Raw genomic sequence first — 21,582 nt, forward strand, 5'->3', positions numbered from 1 at the left:
CGTGGAATACTATGCAGCCATAAAAAAGGATGAGTTCATGTCCTTTGTAGGGACATGGATGCAGCTGGAAACCATTATTCTCAGCAAATTATCGCAAGAACAGAAAACCAAATACCACATGTTCTCACTCATACGTGGGAATTGAACAATGAGATCACTTGGATACAGGAAGGGGATCATCACACACCGGGTCCTATTGTGGGGAGGGGTAGAGGGGAGGGATAGTATTAGGAGATATACCTAATGTAAATGACGAGTTAGTGGGTGCAGCACACCAACATGGCACATGTATACATATGTAACAAACCTGCACATTGTGCACACGTACCCTAGAACTTAAAGTATAATTTTAAAAAGAAAGAAAGAAAAAAAAAAAGAGTAGCAAATTCCACAGAATTTTGTTAAAAGAAATTTTAGAGGCAGAATAGAGAAACAAGAAAATGCCGACAAAGGCATTTAATAACAAGACTGCCTGATGACAGGGACAGCTGGATTTGCCTGAGAAAGAGCTGCTTGTTTAAACTGTAACCTCAAACTAAGTAAGATACTCATTTTCACCTACAGAAGTGTACATTTGAGGGCCCAGAGCAGAAAGACCATGGACTGACAGCCTTAGACTCTAGACAATGAGACACTCAGAGAGGCTGGAGTAAAAGACAGCCGCGGGCTCATAGTGAGCAATGACAACAGCGCAGGCAAGTGCTCTCATTTCTCCAGTGTTCAGGCTGTCTCTAGGTCAGTAATTTAGGAATGCTAATAGCACTTTCAAAATCCTAGGCTATTTCCTATTGCAAAGCTTGATTGAATTAACCACTAATCCTTGTTGATACCTGCTTACACACGGAGGCCAGGGTTGGGCTTTGGAGTTTGGCTTATTCTGTCTGGTCTTCCAAGTTGTGGGAGTAAATTCTCAGAGAAAAAGTTTCAATAATTTTAGCTAAGGAGAAAAGAATATCTTCTTTCTACACAAAAGCAGAAATCTGCTGTTTATGCTCACTCTTTCTGAAGCACAGGGGCCAAATCCTCTCTCCAGAGCAAACAGAAGATTCCTCCCAACAGCCACCCTGTCCATTACCCCTTATTAGGAATCCTCAGCCATGGTATTGAAAAGTGCTACTTGACTTCAGGAGAAAGGAATAATTTTTATAAGGAGCTACACAAATCTCAGCCTGACAACAGGGAAGGAAAGTGCAGAACCCAATATCTTCTATGCCCTTTTACAGCACAAAGAAGTTAAGTCAAGTTGAAAGTTAAATGCCTTTTCAAGAACATGCCACACACTGAAACGACATCAAAGGCCTGTTTCTACTGAACTAGAGCCACCTCCGTCTCTCAGCATTCACGGCCCCCTCAGCATAGCCTCAGGTGCCTTTCGGGGCTCCTTGGCACATGCCTACTATGTCCTATGACTCCATCTCCTGATCTACTTATCAGTCATTCATTCACTCACAAACATTTCTGACTGCCTACTATGTGTTATGCAAAAAACCCGGCACTTGCCTTGTCCTAGTCCCTCTGTAGAACCCCCTCCCTTACCTGCCTCTGTGTCTCCTTGCCCCTAACCCCTAAACCCCAACACAACATACACACAGTTCTCCCCCAAAACCTGAAATCCTATCTATCTCCAAAATCCATTTCAAATATTGCTTCTTTCCATTGACCTTTTCTGATACCTCTCAAACCAAATGTGAGCCCTTTCTCCTTTCCAATTATGTTTCTCTTTCGAAGCATATATTATATAATCCAGCCTATTTTTACTTATTTTGCCACACCCCATTTGTTTAAAAACTTCTTAGGAGTGGGGAGTGTCATGAGCATTAATTATGCAATATTCCCTTAAGTGCCTAGAGTAGCACCTTGCTTATAAGTAAGTGCTGTATAAAACTGTGCTAAATTAATTTTTATTTAACTAACTCATGCTGCCTGATGATGACATCAAAAGCTATGCCCAAAGACCAAACTGAGACTTAGAAGTTGTCCATTGTGTCTGAAGCACTTATACAGCCCTACTAAGTAGGTTGCTATTAAAAATATTTTTATCTTTGTTTCCCCATGTATGAAAGCAGAAATAACTCCTTTGTTGCAGTAATGAAATCAAGCAACCCCAGAAAGTGATTAAAACAGTTATTTTAGGCTCTTATGATTCCATTAAAACGTCTCAGCCAAAATGCTTTTTTAACTAAAAAGCCGTCTATAAGTATACAAAGAAAAAATGATTTAGTGAAAACTTTGAATAATATTCTAAGTAGGTCAGGAAAAGGTGTATAGTTGCTTTAAAATTTGAAGTTACACTTAGCTTCATCCTATCTTAGAAAAACAGTGAGGATTGGGAAAAGCACAGGAAATGATGTCATCTGTCAAGCAGCATAGGAACTCAGCCTTCAAACTGATTTCAATTAAAGCAGTTCATGCCAAGAGCTAATTTCCATTCCCACATGAGCGACAAAGCCATTTAACTACTTTGAGATTAAAAAGCTAACAGTAGTTTCAATAGTGACTTTACATTATTTGTTCAAGTTGAAAATCAGAACGAATTCTTCTTTCTGGCAAGAATGACAAGTTTACATTTAAATACAATAGAATAAAAACCTCCCTGATATATATTTTTTATTCTGTCTTTCAGGGAAACCTTTTCCAGCATAAAATATTTTCTTCTTTAAAAAATAAAAGCACTCATTCAGACTTGTGAAACAAGAAGACACCAAGGAACCCTATGCATGAATCCTTGGGGGAAGCCAGGAGGAGGCAGGCTCAGCACAGAGAATAGGCTCCGAATCACCTGCTTTGCCACCGTGTTTACCATGGGAAACTTTTTACTCATTGTGAATCTTAGATCTTTAGGGGGAAAAAGCATTCCGATAAAGGTGCTCAGGATTTCTGAGGGGAAGTGAAGGAACTAGATATGCAGTTTCACTGTACACACAGGAAACAGTTTACAGAGAATATATACCCAAATTGGTTTTATTTTGGATTGAGTCCTGCCATTGATGCATATTCTAAATTTACGCTGATTTGAACAAGAATTCCCGATGTATCATAATTGGGAGACCAAATTCTATGTCTCTTTAAAAAGCCAACTGAAAACTAGGGGTTCCTCCTACACCCATAATGATGCTATTTCTTTACTGGATGCACTAAGTACCCCAAGTCAGAAGATATCCCTAAACTCAATCTGTGTTAAGATTTTACTAGAAATTGAAAATACTAGGGGAATCAGAGTGCACTGATCCTGCCATATGCAGTGAACCCTGAGAGGCCTAGAGCCCCAGTGAGGATCTGCCCTTGAAGACGAGCAGCCAGCCATAAAAGGTTTCATGTAAGGCTCAATATCTCAGAGCTAACAGAAAATGTTGCCATTTCCCCATATCCATAAAAGATCCCAAATTAATTTTGTGTTCATATCAGATGTCAGTCATTTCAGTCATTCAACAGTGACTTACTGAACGTCTTTCATTTGCCAGCATTGGCCAGAAAGAACAGAAGACATTTTCTCTAATTACAGCCCAGTACAGATTAGTTCTTCAATGATTCATCAGAAGAGAGCAATGTGAGCACGCTATGGGAATGCGAGAGAGGCAGGGCTGGCACTTGGATCTAAATACCTCAGGTAATGATTTTCTTTGGGATGCATTAGGGTTGGAACGATTCTAAAGACCTGCCATCATCTTGGCAGGCACAACTGGCAGAAAGAACACTGGGAGCAATTTGCACATAAGCATTTGTAGGATGAACATGTGATTTTAATTTAGGTACCAGGAAAAGCACAGACAGACAAATTAAACAGCCAGACTAACTTCTGGACTCTACACCTGAGACAACAGTCCACAGGGACAATCAGAGTCACTGGAGGATAAAAACAATTTTCATTTAGAGAGATAACAGCAATGGCATTTCCCTTAAGTGAATGGATGTCTGGGGATGCCTAAAGACACACAGCTTGGAAGAGAAACTTCACTAGCATTCTCAAACAAACAAACAAACAAACATCTAGCCAAGCTGGAAAAGCTGCAGAGAAGAACAAGTTAAATGACAGCAGTGATAAAGGTGCTTCCATAAAGGGCGGTCTAGAAAGAAAGAGTTCAACCATTTCTAAGGACAAGTCTGAGTAGATTCCATGCATGTTTCTCCTCCCAGTCCATATAAATCCCACAATTCCCGGAAAGCTTTTTCAAGGAGGACTTCTTCCAGACTAGCTGTAGCAGCACCTTCCCTTCCTCTCAATGTCCCCACACTTCCAGGATTTGGTTGTACTGCACTCCCTCAAACTTGCTAACACACTGGTCTAGAATTGTTCTGCTGGCCTTCTTAAACCCTTAGAGCTCAGATTTGCATTGGGATTACAAATGCCCCAAACTCTTGCTCCCAGCTGATTAAAGCCCCTTCCTTCCTAAAACCGGTGTCCGAGAGGTTTTGTCTGTGACCGGTTCTGCTAACATTCTCATTGAACTGAAGTCAATTAAATGAGAAAATGTGATCAAAGTATAAGGGGTTTGAAAAGTGTAAGGGGCCCCAAATTGATATACAGGTTTGATGCAATTCCTATCAAAATCCTAAAAGGTTTTGTAAATATAGACAAGATTAATCTACAGTTTTTACAGAAAAGAACTAGAATAGCTAAAACAAAAAAGGATATAGTGGGAAAAATCTGTCTACCCGTCCTGGGTGACAGAGCAAGACCCTGTCTCAAAGAATAAGTAAATAAAAATAAAACTATGAAACTAGTAGAAAAAAATTGGAGAAAATCTTCAGAATCTAGGAGTAGACAAAGCATTCCTAGACTCATCAATGAAAGCATGATCCAGTAAAGGGAAAACTGATAAGTTAGACTTAGTCAAATTTGAAAATATTGCTCTATGAAAGGTCCCATTAAAAATATTAGAAAGTAAGCTACAGAGTGTGATAAAATGTCTGCAAATCACATTATCTGACAAACAGCTAGTATTTAGAATATATAAAGAATTCTCAAAACTCAATAATGAAATAATAAACAAGTCAATTAGCATCTGGACAAAAGAGGCCAGGCACAGTGGCTCATGCCTGTAATACCAACACTTTGGGAGGCTAAGGCATGCAGATTGCTTGAGCTCAGTAGTTCAAGACCAGCCTGGGCAACATGGAAAAACTCTGTCTCTACCAAAAATACAAAAAACTTAGTGGGGCATGGTGGTGCGCCCCTGTGGTTCCAGCTACTCAGGAGGCTGAGGTGGGAGCATAACTTGAGCCTGGGAGACGGAGGTTGCAGTGAGCCGAGATCGTGCCACTGTACTCCAACCTAGGTGACAGAGTAAGACCCCGTCTAAATATTTTTTTAAATTAAAAATAAGAAGCTAGACAAAAGACATAAAGAGACTTTTCACTGAAAAAGATAGATAGGTGGCAATAAGCACATAAAAAGATGTTTGACATCATTATCCAGTAGGGGAACGCAAATTGAAACCACAGTAAGAGATGATGACACAGCAATCAGAATAGCTAAAATTAAAAATAAAGATAACACAAAAAACTGGTAAAGACGCAGAGAAACTGGGTCACTCATACACTGCTGGTGAGAATGCAAAATGGTACATACAGCGATTCCAAAAACAGTTTAATAGTTCTTAAAATGCTAAACACGAAACTATCATACAACCTAGAAATTGCATTTCTGAGCATTTATTCCAGAGAACACAAGATTGGTGTTCACACCACAACCTTGTACACAAATGTTCATAGCAGCTTAGTTCAAATAATAAAGAGAAAAAAAAACGATGACAATTCAGATGCCCTTCAATAGATGAATGACCAAACTAACCTGTAGTACATCCGTAGCATGCACTACCACTCAGCAATCAAAAATAACAAACTATTGATACTGCAACAACCTAGATGACTCTCCAGAGAATCCTGATGAGCGAAAAAAGCCACTTCCAAAAGGTTATATACTATGTGATTCCATTTATATAACATTTGTGAAATGATAAAATTATAGAAATGCAAAAGAGATTAGTGGTTGTCAGAATTAAAGAGAGAATTAGGTTGGGAAGAAAACGACAATAAAAGCATAACATGAGCGCTCTTTGTGGTGATGGAAATGTTCTGTATCTTGACTGTATCAATTTTGTGATATCCTGGTTGTGCTGTTGTACTATAGTCTTGCAAGATGTCAACACGGGGAAAACTAAATAAAGAATGCCCGGGATATTTCTGAATTATTTCTTACAAATGCCATAGTTGGAATTTTCCTTTCAAAACTCATGTTGAAAATTAATTATCATTGTGCTGGTATTAAGAGGTGGAACCTTTAAGATGTGATAAGGTCATGAGGGCTTTGCCCTCATAAAGGGATTTACACCATTATCTAGGGAGTGGGTTGGTTATGTCGGGAGTTCAGCGCATTTTCTGTCTGTCTCTCATACTTGCTCCCCATGTGATACCTTCCACCATGGGATGGCTCTCAACAGACATTGGTGTCATGCTCTGGACTTCCCAGCCTCCAGAACCACGAGCCAAATAAACTTTTGTTGTTTATAAGTTATCCAGTCTGTGGTATACTGTTACAGCAGCAGAAAACAGATTAAGACAACTGTTTGCAAATCTACAATTATCTCAAAATATGAAGTTTAATTTTTAGCATTCTTTAAAAAAGTGTAGCGAGTAAAACAGAATTAGAAGATTCCAAAATTACAAAATACAAACTATAGTAATTACAAAATAGAAAATACAAAATCATAAAATATAAACTACAGGAAATAACTTTTATAACGTATCATATATAATTATATATATAATTAGAGAATAACATATGTATACATACAATATGTTTGTGTCTCCACAAAATTTATATGTTGAAACTTAGTCCCTAATGGGAGAGTAGGGAGCAGTGGGGCCTTTGGGAAGGTGATTAAGTCATGCAGGCAGAGCTCTTATGAAAGGATTAGTATCCTTATAAAAAAAGGCCTGAGAAACATGTTTGCCCCCTCTGCCATGTAAGGACACACAGAAAGCACCATCTGGGAGGAACAGGACTTCACCAGACATGTAATCTGCTGGCCTCTTGATCTTGGACTTCCCAGCCTCTAGAACTGTAAAAAAATACATTTTTGTTGTTTATAAATTACCCAGTCTATAGTATTTTGTTATAGCAGCCCAAACTGACTAATATATATATAAAGTTATAGAGTTTATTAATCCCAGTGTTACAAGCTACTATATATTTGTATGTGTGTATACGCATATTAGAAGAATGAGTAAATTCATACATCAGTAAACCACGACAGGTCTTTATGACAATTAGGATTGCTCAAAACCATCTCCAGCCTCAGAGACTGACACAGTAAAGAACAGTCCTAAAGAGGGTTGGAATTAAAGTCTAGAAAAACTACTGTTTTGACCCTGTCTAGCTGATCATTCTTTTTGCCCTGGTGCTGAATGACGAGTGTCAAGAGTTCCACAAACACTAAGGGAAGCCACAACTTCCTGTTGTCCAAGAGAATCACTGGCTGGTACTTTGAACCTTCTGGAAATGCAATCTCTCATTCAGGTCACTAAGAGATCATTTTCTATTCTCAGAGTCACAGGACACTCATGTCAAAAACCACCTGAAAGAACAACACTTCTTTCATTTTGTTCATATTCAAGTGGGAAAACTAAGGCTCTCTGAGGTCCCATGACTTGCCTGGACCTCCTTGATCCCTATCATATAACAAGTACAAAATTTTTCATAGGAAAAATTGGTGCAGTGATCTAAATTGACCCTTTTTAGTAGAACCACATGTAGTGAATGCAAACATTTCACTGAACAGAACTGTCCTTCTATTAGCAGGAAAGTTAGCAAAGTGATCAGGATGTTCTTTGGAATGGCGCAGCTGTTCCCTAGAACATCACTCCAAAAGACGAGAAATGAATTATGATCATCCCCAGCTACCCTTAATTTAAAATATTTTGCCATCTTTAATTTTGCAAGTCATTTAGACAATATTAGTGCAGAGAGAATCAAAGTCAACAATTTTAAAGATTTCAAGTACCCCCAAAGATCCTGTTGAAACCAGAACCTCCTCCTTACACTAACCTCATCCACAAGCTACTTGGGGAGTTTGTCCAACGTCCAGGTACCATAGATATGACTCAGACTTCCTCAGAAAGCACCACCCACAGTCTTGGATTTTAGTCTCTAGACTAAATCTGGCCTCAGGACCTTACTACTATACTAGTCACATCCCACAGTTAACTTGGACTCTACCAGGACCACAGCTTTTCCGTCTGATCTTATTAACATCCTAGCTCCACATCTCATGATTTCTACTCAATAGAGACGTCATTATCAGTTCACACTATCTTTGAAGACCTTCCCAGCTTAATACCCAGTTTTGCTATCTGGCTATATTTCTTCCCCCAGAGGAGTGCAATATTAGCTGGTTCAGGAACCAATCTGAGAGATGGGGTCTAATCCCAACTTTATAACTGCACTTCTTTTCCAACCCTGAGATGCTTATGCCCCAGCGGCAGCCTGGAAGTCACCCTTATAGAGATGGAGATGTCCCGCATGTTCCCAGATGTTCTGCCAGCTGGGTTCTCTGCCTTGTTCTATTTCTCCAGTTCAGGGGCTCTTGCTATGTAGAATGAACCTGCTGTTACTTGGAAGATGCACGTTTCACACCAAGCTGAGATCAAGGAAAACTATGCTACGTTCAGTGCAATAAGCAAGAGTCCCAGCCCATAGGGGAGTTTCTATCCCAATCGTAACTGGCTGTATTTAGTAAAAGGTGGCTGTTATTGTGTAGGCTCCACCAGAAGCAGATTCTGAGACAATAATTGAAATGGAAGAGTTTGTTCTGAAAGTAATTCTAGGAAACACTCGTAGGAGAGTGTGAAAGTGAGACAAAAAGAGAAGGAAGCTAATAAAGTACATTATCAAATCTATTATCACTGTGAACAGTGAGGGCTCAGTCCACTGGGGAACTTCAGGAGACAGTGTAGAGTGAACCTCATGGTTATCCAAACTGAGAGGCAAGGAAGCTGAGGCACTTATCCAACCACTCTCCATCTGTTGTTGGTTAAAAGTCGCTTCTAGGTCCACTAACCCCCAGCACTTCCAGCTTGCCCTGCATGCAGACCTGGCATGCTCTTTGGCCAGAAAAGTATACAAAGATCTCAGGCAGAGTCCCCGGTGTTCACCCATGAAGCCAAGGGAGGCGAGAGGGCATCAAAGAGTGCTACACAGGACAACTTGCCCTAAGCTGTTAATTGGCTTGTGAGAGACACACTCAAATGTTTGAACTCTTAACAGGTAATGAGCCTTGACACACTGAAGTCTCTACTTGCAGTAAACAAAAGAGAATGCACTGATTCCACAATGTTTCTCTTTAAAACTCTGTCAAAATAGGACACACAACAAGCGGGGTGCATTTTCTCACCAGAAAAAAAAAAAAAAAAAAGAAATGGAAAAGGGACCTACATTTTTTGAAATGGGGACAGTCAAAGTTTTGAGGGGCTGTTTAAAGAAACAAAAACTTCAGCTTTTTAAACAACCAATGATGACTCACTTGCCCAAACCCCCAAAAGAAAAACAATAGAATAAGCAAGCAAAGGCTCTGAAGAATGAACTGTGGATATTCCTCTGGCATCACAGAAAGTGGCAAAATTCTGAAAGGAAAAATATGTTTATGCTTCATTATAAATCACCCCCAGAAACTTCCATGATGACTTCTTACATTTTCTTCTTGTAAAGCAGGGGTCTTGAGTCTTAAATAAGTTTTTAATCAGATTCATATTTCAGTACCACAAGGAAGAATGCCTAGATTTCTTGAGCCAAAAACGTTCATTAAACAGCCATTTCATTGAGCACCTTTTATGGTGTTTACATTGGAGATACAAAGATGAATAAGGCAATACCTACATAAAAGGCCATAAGCTTATCCTATTCACAGTAACTATGCCCCATAGGTAATTTTCCTATAAAGAGTACAGCAGGGAAATGAGAGGCCAGATGAAGGAAAGCCTTTCCAAGTATTTTGGGCAGAACAGAGAAGGCAGATGTTCTAGTGAAAAAATGTATTGCAGGAAAGAGGAAAGCCAAAATCAAATTTAGGAGAAAATGGGGTGTAACCACATAAAATAATATTATATATAATGACATGTTAGACTTACTGGATCTGGAGCCACAGGAAGGAGCTATCTGACCAGATGGGCAAGTGCACATATTTGGCCTCGAACAAAATCCATCCCCACAGGAATGCCGGCAAATGGCTGTGAATAAAACCAGAGGCCTGTTAGCACATGGATTTAGAACACGATTTGTTATAGGGGACCGATCCTCAAATGAGGAAACCTGGGTTCTCAGGTCCCTCACGAACTTTGCTATCATGACTTATATGACCTTAAGCCTCAGGTGTACTCATTTTCAAAACAAGTCTATTGAACTAAATAAACTCTGGCTTTAAAATCCACAACTCCTTTATCCAATAACGGTGGTTCTCAACCTCTCTTTGCTTAGTCCACAGCACTTAATCCATCAAAAGCCCAGAACAGGCTATGACGAGAAAACCAAACAAACAAATTAAAATTCTGCATCTAAACATATTTGTATGATCATAAGAAATATATTAACTCTAAGATTTAATGATATGAAAATTACATTGTTACTTTTGGGAGCCAATTTTATTGTAAATGTTTTCTTGTTTTGTTTTGTTTTGTTTTTTTGAGACGGAGTCTCGCTTTGTTGCCTAGGCTGGAGTGCAGTGGCGCGATCTCGGTTCATTGCAAGCTCTGCCTCCTGGGTTCACACCATTCTCCTGCCTCAGCCTCCCGAGTAGCTGGGACTACAGGCACGTGCCACCACGCCCAGCTGATTTTTTGTATTTTTAGTAGAGATGGGGTTTCACCGTGTTAGCCAGGATGGTCTCGATCTCCTGACCTCGTGATCTGCCTGCCTTGGCCTCCCAGAGTGCTGGGATTACAGGCATGAGCCACCGTGCCCAGCCTATTGTAAATGTTTATTGTTTAATTTTTATCCTGTTCTGAATTCCATCAACAGTCTGAGAGAAGAACGCTGGAATCTACCGCCAGAGTACTGATTCTACAGTCAGGAAGCCACTCATCCTTTAGAGAAATATTAACATTTGCACACCACCCAGAGACTAATATCATGCTGGTACCAAATGCTCTGCTAGTGGCCACAACAGGAAGTTTAAATGGCATATGATTGATATTTATCAGCAGACTAGGACTTGGTCACTACTTTTTGTCATGACAGGCATGATCTTTTCCTCAAGCTCCTGCACAGCCTTGCAAGTGCACACGTGACATGCAAAGCTAAAAGACTACACTTGATAGAAAGTGCATTCAAACATCCAAAGAGTTTAGGATGGAAACTGGAAATGGCTAAGAAACAAACTGTCAAAGGATCCAATAAACATTTATTTAAATACCTGGAGACATCATTTCTCAGAGAACTGAGAAATGCGAGAACTCAGAAGGCGAGGAAAGGGTTCTATTATAAAGTTCATTGAGAAAATCCAAATACCATTATATTTCTCTTTTAATGATCCAGTTTTGGTCTTAAACCATAGTGTGCCAAATAAAGGAGAAGCTTTCTGGTCAAAATCAAGAATTGAGAAAGAGTTAAGCTTCTTCAGGTCGTGAAGCAAATATTGGCCAATATAGTCTATTCTCCACTGACCACTGTCAGCCAAGTGAGAAGGTGAACTAAGTGATTCTTTAATGTCCCTTCAGCTCTAAATTTCTCCATTATACTAATGGCGTTTTCTGAAAACTGGACATTATTTCACAGGTCCAACAACTGTAAAAGCTCATGAAGGGCAGACATCATGACTAAAGTTGACTTTGGTGTCTCCATTAAATAACACCTTGTCTGGCATGTGATTTGTCACTCAACATTTGTGGGATATTGGGGAAATCTGGAGGTTGGCCTTGCCAGCAGAATTCAATAGAGGAACCTCTGTTATCATTTGAGATGTTTCTTAGTCTTGCCACTGATCTTTGCCTGGTGCTCTATCTCCTCCCTTTCCCTTCTATCTAGGAGTCAGGTCTGATCTTGGCCCCTCAATCACCCAAATTCAATGTACAGGGTTTGGTTAGGCCTGTGGGTGGCCAGCAAAGTTAGAAATTACAATAAGAAAACCAGCAATAAGACTCTTTCATTCAAACTCCCATCAAAGTAATTAGTCTATGTAGCCAGGTACAACACATGTAAATGACACAACCTCAAGCAAAGTATCCCTGTGACTAAACTTTGAGAGGGGTTTGACTAAGTTGATGTATTTCCCAAACTGGAAAGGTAGAAAACTCTTAAAGCTGGAAGGCTCTACTATAAACAGATTAATAGTACAGTTACAAAGGCCCACATTCTAAGGCTCCCCATGCAACCAACACAACAAAAGAAGGACATGCAGAATGACAGGTGTTCTATTTACTTACGGACAATACACTGATTTCCGCCAGGTAAGGTTTTCCATCCAGGGCAACAGTAAGCATTATAACGTGATCCACAGACATTGGGTCTAAAACAAAAACAGAAGAATTCCATATTTAAAAAAAGAAGAAGAAGAGGAAGAGATGGCCAAAGGGAAAAAAAAATCCCTGAGTTATAAAAGCAAGATGAATCCTGGCAGACAGATAAAGCAAACTCATGAGACTCAATGCTGGGTTGGTAGCTTAGGACACTAACATAGTGATATTAACAGGGACATCCCTTAATATTACCTATGCATTGGCCCATCAGGGAAATAAAAACCAGAGCTACAAAATGTAGCACATTCTGTCACAATTCATGAAGCCATACAAGTCTTAAATTAGACAATAAACTTAAACAATAAATTTCTTACCGATACGGTTAAGAAAGGTTGTAATAAAATCTCATGCATGTAACACTTTACGTTTCTACTCTTTGAAGCCATATATATACATATATTTCCCCCTCTATGGCCCATCTCACCTCTATAATTTTACACATTCTTCCTTTCACTAAAATTACAGGAATGCAAACTCTGACATGAGTCAGAAAAAATAAAGGCCAAAACATGTAAATATTTATTTAGCAAAAGTCTGGAAGCAGGCCAGGTGCAGTGGCTCATGCCTGTAATCCCAGCACTTTGGGAAGCCGAGGCGGGCAGGTCACTTGAGGTCAGGAGTTCAAGACCAGCCTGGCCAACATGATGAAACCCCATCTCTACCAAAAACACAAAAATTAGCTTGGTGTGCTGGCATGTGCCTATATTCCCAGCTACTTAGGGGGCTGAGGCACGAGAATCGCTTGAATCCGGGAGGCGGAGGCTGCAGTGAGCTGAGATTGTACCACTGCACTCCAGCCTGGGCGACAAAGTAAGACTCTGTCTCAAAAAAAAAAGTTTGGAAACACACTTGATACCAGCAGTTACAAGAAAATAAAATCAGTGTCACTCTGGGTTTCTTGTTTACAGACAGTTCATCACATGTCCTGGAACAGAAACTCCATTCAGAATCCAGATGATCCACATTTAACAATTTCAGGGAGCAACAGAGTAAGGATCCAGTGACTTCTACAGTGGAAACTAAGACAGAGACTATAATACACAGAGACCTAGAAGAAGCAACCATTAGTTTTACTTTGCCACATCCTGAGGGCCTAAGCATTGGTGCTATTTGCTGGTGATCAGGGGCTCATAAGGAAGGTCAAATGTTTTGCAATCAATTTCACACAAACTAGGAGCAATTCCAAAGCTTACAGGTATAAACACTGTAATCCCAAAAGCATAAACCTTTAAAAACAACTGTATAGCTAAAATGTGTTTTCAGTTAGGGTGCACTCCCACATTCTCTTTGTATATGGAGACCATATGACACAGTACAGAGCCCTCCCACATTTCCTCTGAACTCACTACTTCAGCATCATGCCGGTTTGGGAACCAACGTAAGGTCTTTGCTATGTCCTTTACCCCTTTTGTTTCTCCAGGAAATCTGGAACACCCTGCAGGGCACCATGCATACTTCACACTGACAGATGCCGAGGTCAGAAAGGGAATTAGGAAGAAAGCTGGAGGAGCCAAGGAAAGGGCCCTAACTCTATACCCAGCAGCCCAGGCCTTCTCTGAGGATAGAGAGGAAATGATTGGATAGAGGCGAAATATGTGCATGATGCTAGAGGCTGTGTGAGCTCAGTATATTTCTGTGTACAATGGCATAATGAAATGTCTCCCTTGTGCGTATATGTGTCAAATAATGGACATGAAAGCTTCATATATGAAAAAGGCGATGAACATACAATGCAGCATTATCATCCTGATGGAATCATCTTCTGACCTAGGTTACTCAACCAATGGAACCATAAGGAATAAAGGAAGAAAGATGTTATGGAGAATTTTAAGTCAAAGGCTCTCAACCCTTTGTCCCTCCATGACAAAGTAATGCCTGAAACTTCAGTGTCCAGAAGTTCCTGGGGAAATTTAAATTCTCAGAAAGGAAAATGAGAGAGGAAGTCAGGGTAGACAGCTGGGGTAGAGGGGAACACTCGGCCTTCCAAACTTTTATTATAAAAGTTCTCTCGATTTGAAATGACAATCCAGGTCAAAGTCAACCACCTCAAACCTTCTCCAGGAACAGCCCATTAGAACAGCTCCGCTGAGATAGTCCAATCCCTACGAAATCCTGGAATACTGTCAGAGCACCCCTGAGCCTTTGCAGGGTGTCCTGTGGTTGACATAATGTTTTTTTTTTTTTTTAAACTACAATCATACATTGGCTGACATAATATGTCACAGACATAGTGTCTGGCAAAAATATGTATGTCGTAACACACATACAAGATGAAGAAGCTCAGAAACAAAGGGTCCAGAATAACTATTTCAGTCCTACGAAGCCAATTATTCTAAGGATTTTCCAAGGTATTTGAAAAAGCACGATAATATAAACGTTCTTTTTTTAATGTTTAGAATCAATCTACAGCCAAAACATGGAAGATTTTACAATTTGCTATAGTTACAAAAGAAAATGTAAATGTTGTAAACCTTCACAAGGGTAGAAGTAATGGGACAGATGACATAACTCGGGAAACAATTTGGGAGGGAAAGTGTGGCAGTCAATAAAGCAGCTGATCCTAGAAACAGAGTCTTCTCTATATTACACTGTGTTTTCAAATAACCAATAAAGAAAAGTTATACTACAGCTATATTTAAAAGTTGTGAAGAAGAAGAGAGAAAAAGGGTACAGATACTTTAGTGAACTAAGTCTCCGTCTTTCAAAGCAAGAAACCAATGGGTACTGTTTAAATCTAGATACAGAGGTACAAACATGGTAGATGGTGTTATGGAGATGGATATGAGAAGAACAGAAAACAGAAATGTTCCGACCTAGTTACCTTAAGAGATGAGAACTTGGGGAAGCAGAGACAGAGTTCTCTTGCTTTCTTATCTAATATTCATCCACAACTGTTCATTTTAAAATATATGCTCTTCTATTTCCATCATCATCTTTCACTTAAAACAATAACTCTACTTTTGAATATGAACATCTTATCTTTGAAACAGGATACTTCTTGTTTCATTTATTCACCATTCCCTTTCATTAATGCATCACATTTTCATTTCACTGTATTTCTTAAGGTTCTTTATAATTTTGGATTGGACTTATTTTATTTGCATCCTCTGACTTTCTATGAATTTTAAAACTTTATCATTCACAAGTAATATGTTACATAATTTCAGTTATTTCAACCAATACCTTCAAATGACAATGATTGTTTTAATTGTGTTGCCATTCATTCTTAAATCATTCTAAATGCTATGCGGTATGGCTCAATGCAAAGTATTAGAAACATATAAGATTTCTCCTCTGCTGCTTTTGGTCTTGAGACACTGTAAACGAATAGAACTCGTTCAAACAAGCTGCGTGACATTTGTTCTACTTACACACAGAAAAAAAACAGCTCTGATTCTGGAAATAAATGAATGTCTTATTGAAGCTGGAAAGAACTAAAACACGTAAACTCTAAAGCAGACATACTGGATTATTTCCATAATAAAATATTTAGTTATAAGGTTTCAATACAAAATGCTTGTACAGGGAAGGTAAATCTTTAATACAGTTACTCTTTGGGGTCAATGAAAGTATAGCATCCATACCTCTTTCTCTTTTCACCTCGTCAGCTATCCCCATCAAACCCCATCACTCCAGCACAAACACACAAAGTCAGAGTTAAAGCTCTGTGCAAGTAGCAACAACATTCAACAAATTTTTAAAAATTAAAATTCAAAGGGGAAAGAACTCTTTGCTAAGTGCTAAAGATACATTATTTTATTTCATCCTCATAGCAACTCTTCAAGGTAATTTTTATTGTTATAATGTTTTACACTAAAAAAAAAACAACTATTGCTTAAGAAGTTTAAACAACCTGGCCAAGGTCCCATAGCTTAGACGTGTGTAATGGAGATCTGAACTCAAGAAGCCTGACTCTAGAGTACACTCTCCTAACCCTACGTTAAGTCAAAGGTGTACTTAGAGGACAAGATGATATTTCATCCAGTAGCATTCAGGGTGACATAAGTAACACAAATCACAGAATGTCCATCAATAGACCAAGGATAAAGCACAGCATAAACTGTTTTGAGACAGAGTCTTGCTCTGTCGCCCAGGCTGGAGTGCAGTGGCGTGATCTCAGCTCACTGCAACCTCCACCTCCTGGGTTCAATAGATTCTTCTGCCTCAGCCTCCCGAGTAGCTGGGACTACAGGCATGCGCCACCATGCCCAGCTAATTTTTGTATTTTTAGTAGAGACAAGGGTTTCACCATACTGCCCAGGCTGGTCTCGAACTCCTGACCTCGTGATCCACCCGCCTCTGCCTCCCAAAGTGTGAGGCACCACACCCAGCCAGCATAAATTGTTTCTACCTGTATTCCAATAGTCTATAGGGGAAAGAGGGAAAATACATTTATATTCCACTTCACCACTGTATGTTACATTTTTTAAAAATAGCTAAGTCTTTATCTGTAATTTCTTTTACCAGTTACTTTCAATATTGCGCTCTGCAAGAACCCAACTCCAAACACCCTGGGGCATGAGTGAGTCTCAGCAGGTTTGATATTTGGATTCAGTTAAACACAGCCCTCAGAGATCCCGTAGACTGGCAAAAGCCTCTCTCAACGGAGCAAACAGCTGGCCTCTACCACGTCTGACCACATCATTGCAAGACTTGGCCTCTGTGCAAGATGTCTGCAGTGTGTCCACATTCCTTAGCCAGAGCCCATTTCTGCAATTTGGCCTCTTACAGCAAGATAGCCTTTCTGTTTCCTATGCAAAGTGCAAACTCCTTTTCGGAAAAGGTTAAGGTAATAAAAACAAGGTCAGGAGGCTCTTATTTCATATATGTTAGTTTCTCAACATGTATGTTAGTGATTAAACTCTTGCGCAAGGAGAACACTAAGCACTAGGTAATGGCTAATGAGGCTGACCTGCTCCATTAACTGCTTTTTTTTCTTAACCTTTAAGGGAAAAAAATCATGATTTAGCCCCTTAAGTGTAAATCTGGAGGGGCATCAAAAGGTAAATGCCCTCACACAACAAAGGACACCCACCTGCCCATGTATTGTGTCCCATGTTAATATCTTAACATCCTACTGTTCCAAGGTTAAAATAACTTCCACTATAAAAAATGTGATAGATCATGGAACAATTACAATACACAAATGAGCTGCCTGTATTGTGAACTACACATCATGATTTGATTTGCTCTTTGATAATTTTCTTAACAAGATAAAAAAAGAAAAAACATCATGAGTCGTCTGAGGAAGGGGCCCATGCTACTCTGACAAACCTTGCAAATACTCCCCCTCTTTATTTTAGTGGCTTTATTCTGGCCCTCTTCACTGAAGTCAGAGGTCAAGTCTCCCAGCAGTGATTTGAATACCTCACGTGACTGTTCCAGTCCATCTGCCAGTCACAATGCAACCTGGGTAACAAAACTTCAAACCCTGGTAATGAGAACAGCTTCCGTGACTTCCCTAAGCTTCAGCTTGGCTCTCTAGACTGCGGTCCCCAACCCCCGGGCCACAGACCAGTCCATGTCCTGTTAGGAACTGGGCCACACAGCAGGAGGTAAGTGGAAAGCAAGCAAGTGAAGCTTCCTCTGTATTTACAGCTGCTCCCCATCACTCTCATTACCCCTGAACTCCACCTCCTGTCAGATCAGGGATAGCGTTAGATTCTCATAGGAGCGCAAACCTTATTGTGAACTGCACGTAGGAGGGATCTAGGTTGTCCACTCCTTATGAGAATCTAATGCCTGATGATCTGTCACTGTCTCCTATCACTCCCAGATGGGACTGTCTAGTCGCAGGAAAACAAGCTCAGGGCTCCCACTGATTCTATGTTATGGTGAGTTGTATAATTATTTCATAATATATTACAACGTAATAATAATAGAAATAAAGTGCACAATAAATGTAATGAGCTTGAATCATCCTGAAACCATCCCCCTGGCACCCCTGGTCCATGGAAAAGCTATCTTCCATGAAACAAGTCCCTGGTACCAAAAAGGTTGGAGACTGCTGCTGTAGACCCAGCGACTCTTCTCTGGATTGTCTGGGTCGACACTGCTTGGGATGCGGGCAATTCTGGCTTCCTCCTTTGAGGATGCAAGCCAGCCAACCACTCTAACCTACTTTGTGCAGTTGGGGATATTTTTTTTTTAGATAAAAGTAATCTGAAAAGGAACAGAACGAATAATAGATTTTATGCTGGTTTTCAAGAGCTTTATCCCCTTCTTGCCTTCTCCATCACCAGTAGATTGGTGACTCCATTACCTTTTCCTCCCAAGCCACGGTCCATCTGTTTCTCTCTCCCTCTTTCTCTCCCTCCCTTCCTCATCTCCCCTTCCCTATCTCCCTTTCTTCCACTCTGTCTCTTTTCTTCTCTCTTTAGTTCCGTTTTTCAGGGCATTCAGAATTAAATGTTTTGTTACCATCTCAAACTCAATTTATCCAAGATCAATAGCTCCCCCTCCTGTGTAGCCAGTAAGTTCACTGCCAGGTCCACAATCAGGTACATCAGGACTCTTCGCCTTGCCCACAAGCACAAAGCTATTCAACAATTTTTTTTTTTACCAACCCAAAGGTTTTTTTATTTATTTTTGTTCTTTTGTGACTATGGAAATAAAATATGATTAAGAAACAAACTGATATAATTTGTACCTCAAACAATCATGACACGAGTTTACCTGTATAACAAACCTGCAAATGTACCCCTGAGCCTAAAATAAAAGTTAAAAAAACAAAAACAGAAAAAGAGCTAACATTTATTGAACTCTGGATACTCTATGTGCTTTGACCTATATGATTGCCAAATCATGTTTTACAAATTAAACTAACCTATTGAGATACACTGGGTTGTGTGCTGAAGGGCTCATGAGAGGGACTCAAGCTGCCCCTTTGCTGAGAGCCACGGTCGGGGGACTGGAGGAGCATGTATGTATAAAGGGTGGTGATGAACCCCAGGCAACATAAAAACATTACTGAGTAATCATTTCAAATAAGAAGCACTACGGGAATTCCTAGGAAGAGAGAGTGAGACTACCATGAAATGATCCAGTTCCAGATATTCCTTACAGAAGATTGGGGAGAGAGATGAAGAGGTCACGATGTATGTAATGTTACATATCACTAAGGATTTGGGAAACAAAGACAAAACATCATAGTTCCATCAGCCTCACAGTAATCACTACATTCATCCTATCTATTGAGTGCTTGTCCTATTTCAGCCCCAGCACTCATTTACCTCCCCACAATACTCCTATGAAATAAGTTATTATTTTTATCATTATTGTTGTATTATAATGAATGTGAGGAAGTTGAGCCATAGAGATTAATCCATCTAAATTCACACTGTTAATAAACTGGGGAGCCAAAATTCAAATCTAGTTCCTCTTGTTAGCATTTTTCGCACAAGTCTCTGCTTGTTTTGCATGAGTGTTATTACAATCTTCCTTTTTTGTTACTTTTTCACTTACGTTATTGTATAAATCTAATGATCATTTTGGATAGCTACACAATATTTCATTGAGTCATTTGTACCATCGGTTACTCAACATTCCATTATTGCTGGCTAGTCAGCAATATTTAATGAGAGTCTATCATGTGCTAGGCACTGTGTTAGCTAAGAAATAAGACTGACCAAGATGAGTATGCCTAATGCCTAGATCTTGGTTGCTAATACTATTATTCCATAAAAGGAATCAGGGCTCCTGGGAGATGATTCTAGGGCTTGGCAGGAAATAGACAAGCGGAATCTCTAGCATCTTGCAGTGACAGAAAGTATAAGGAAGTGCTAAACACACATCCACACTGAAGGGAGCATGGCAAGGGACACAGGAGCCAAATGAAAGAAGTCCAAATGGCCAAAGCCAGAACCCTTTGGGAGCAACAAAATAACAAAAGCAGCATTGGATTACAACACCAAGTAAAAAATCAATATCCATAAGTCCATACTGATAAATAAATGATTGAAGAAATACATAAATGGGAGAGTAGAGACAAATCTCCTGTGCTTTAGACTTTCAAATAATTTCATAGATGCTCGGCCTTCCAAAGCACGAAGCATAACTCCCCACTTCTTACATGTGAGCTACACACATTGACTGTCTTCCAAAAAGTACAGTATAAAGGGGAGGAAAAAGTGGAAAATCCTGACAAATCCTATCTCAGCCAGGCGACGAAGGGTTACAGCAACAATGACAAATCATGTTCCTACTATAAACCCTTAATATTATGTGATAAAAATGGAACTTTACCTCTGTGGTCTTTTTCCCAAAAGCCCATAATTTCAGTGTAATCATGACAAAAACATCAAATCATTCCACTCAGGGCCATCCTGCAAAATATCTGACCAGCCCTCCTAAAAACTGTCAAGGTCATTAAAAACAAGGAAAGTCTGAGAACTGTGACAGCTGAGTCATGTCTAAGAAAACATGACTACTAAATGCAGGCTGATATCCTAGATGGGACTCTGAACATAAAAAGGACATTAAGTAAAAACTCAGAACATTTGAATAAGGAATGGCCTTTAATCACTAACTACATATCAATATTGGTTCATTGGCTGGGCACGGTGGCTCACGCCTGTAATCCCAACACTTTGGGAGGCTGAGGCAGGCGGATCACGAGGTCAGGAGATCGAGACCATCCTGGCTAACACAGTGAAATTCCATCTCTACTAAAACTAGAAAAAAAAAAAAAAAAAATTAGCCGGGTGTGGTGGCCGGCGCCTGTAGCCCCAGCTTCTCTGGAGGCTGAGGCAGGGGAATGGCATGAACCCGGAAGGTGAAGCTTGCAGTGAGCGGAGATTGTGCCACTGTACTCCAACCTGGGCACAGAGCAAGAAACTCCGTCTCAAAAAAAAAAAAAAAGAAAGAAAAAGAAAAAAAAATTGGTTCATTAATTACAAAAAATATACCATGCTAGTATGGGATGCTAACAAGAGAGTAAAGTGTCCAGAGTATACGGGAACTCTCTTAATTTTTCTGTAACTCTAAAACCGTTCTAAAGGGAAAAGTTTATTTTAAGGTAAAATAATAATAATCCTGTCCCAATGCAATTACAAATAAAACAGCTATATTTTAAAA

The 21,582-nt window shown here is 39.7% G+C and overlaps 1 protein-coding gene across 1 annotated transcript in view; it reads right to left on the minus strand.

Moving 5' to 3' along the window:
• The window catches only part of FBN1 (fibrillin 1), a 238,359-nt gene that overhangs the window by 193,305 nt on the left and 23,472 nt on the right, over positions 1-21,582 (minus strand). The window contains exons 3-4 of the mRNA XM_011967291.1: positions 12,415-12,497; positions 10,126-10,224 (exon numbers count right to left, since the gene is read on the minus strand). Coding sequence (XP_011822681.1) covers positions 10,126-10,224; positions 12,415-12,497 — 182 coding nt within the window. The remainder of the gene's footprint in view (positions 1-10,125; positions 10,225-12,414; positions 12,498-21,582) is intronic.

Source organism: Mandrillus leucophaeus, unplaced genomic scaffold (assembly GCF_000951045.1).
Source record: "Mandrillus leucophaeus isolate KB7577 unplaced genomic scaffold, Mleu.le_1.0 Scaffold798, whole genome shotgun sequence".
Lineage (NCBI taxonomy): Eukaryota > Metazoa > Chordata > Mammalia > Primates > Cercopithecidae > Mandrillus > Mandrillus leucophaeus.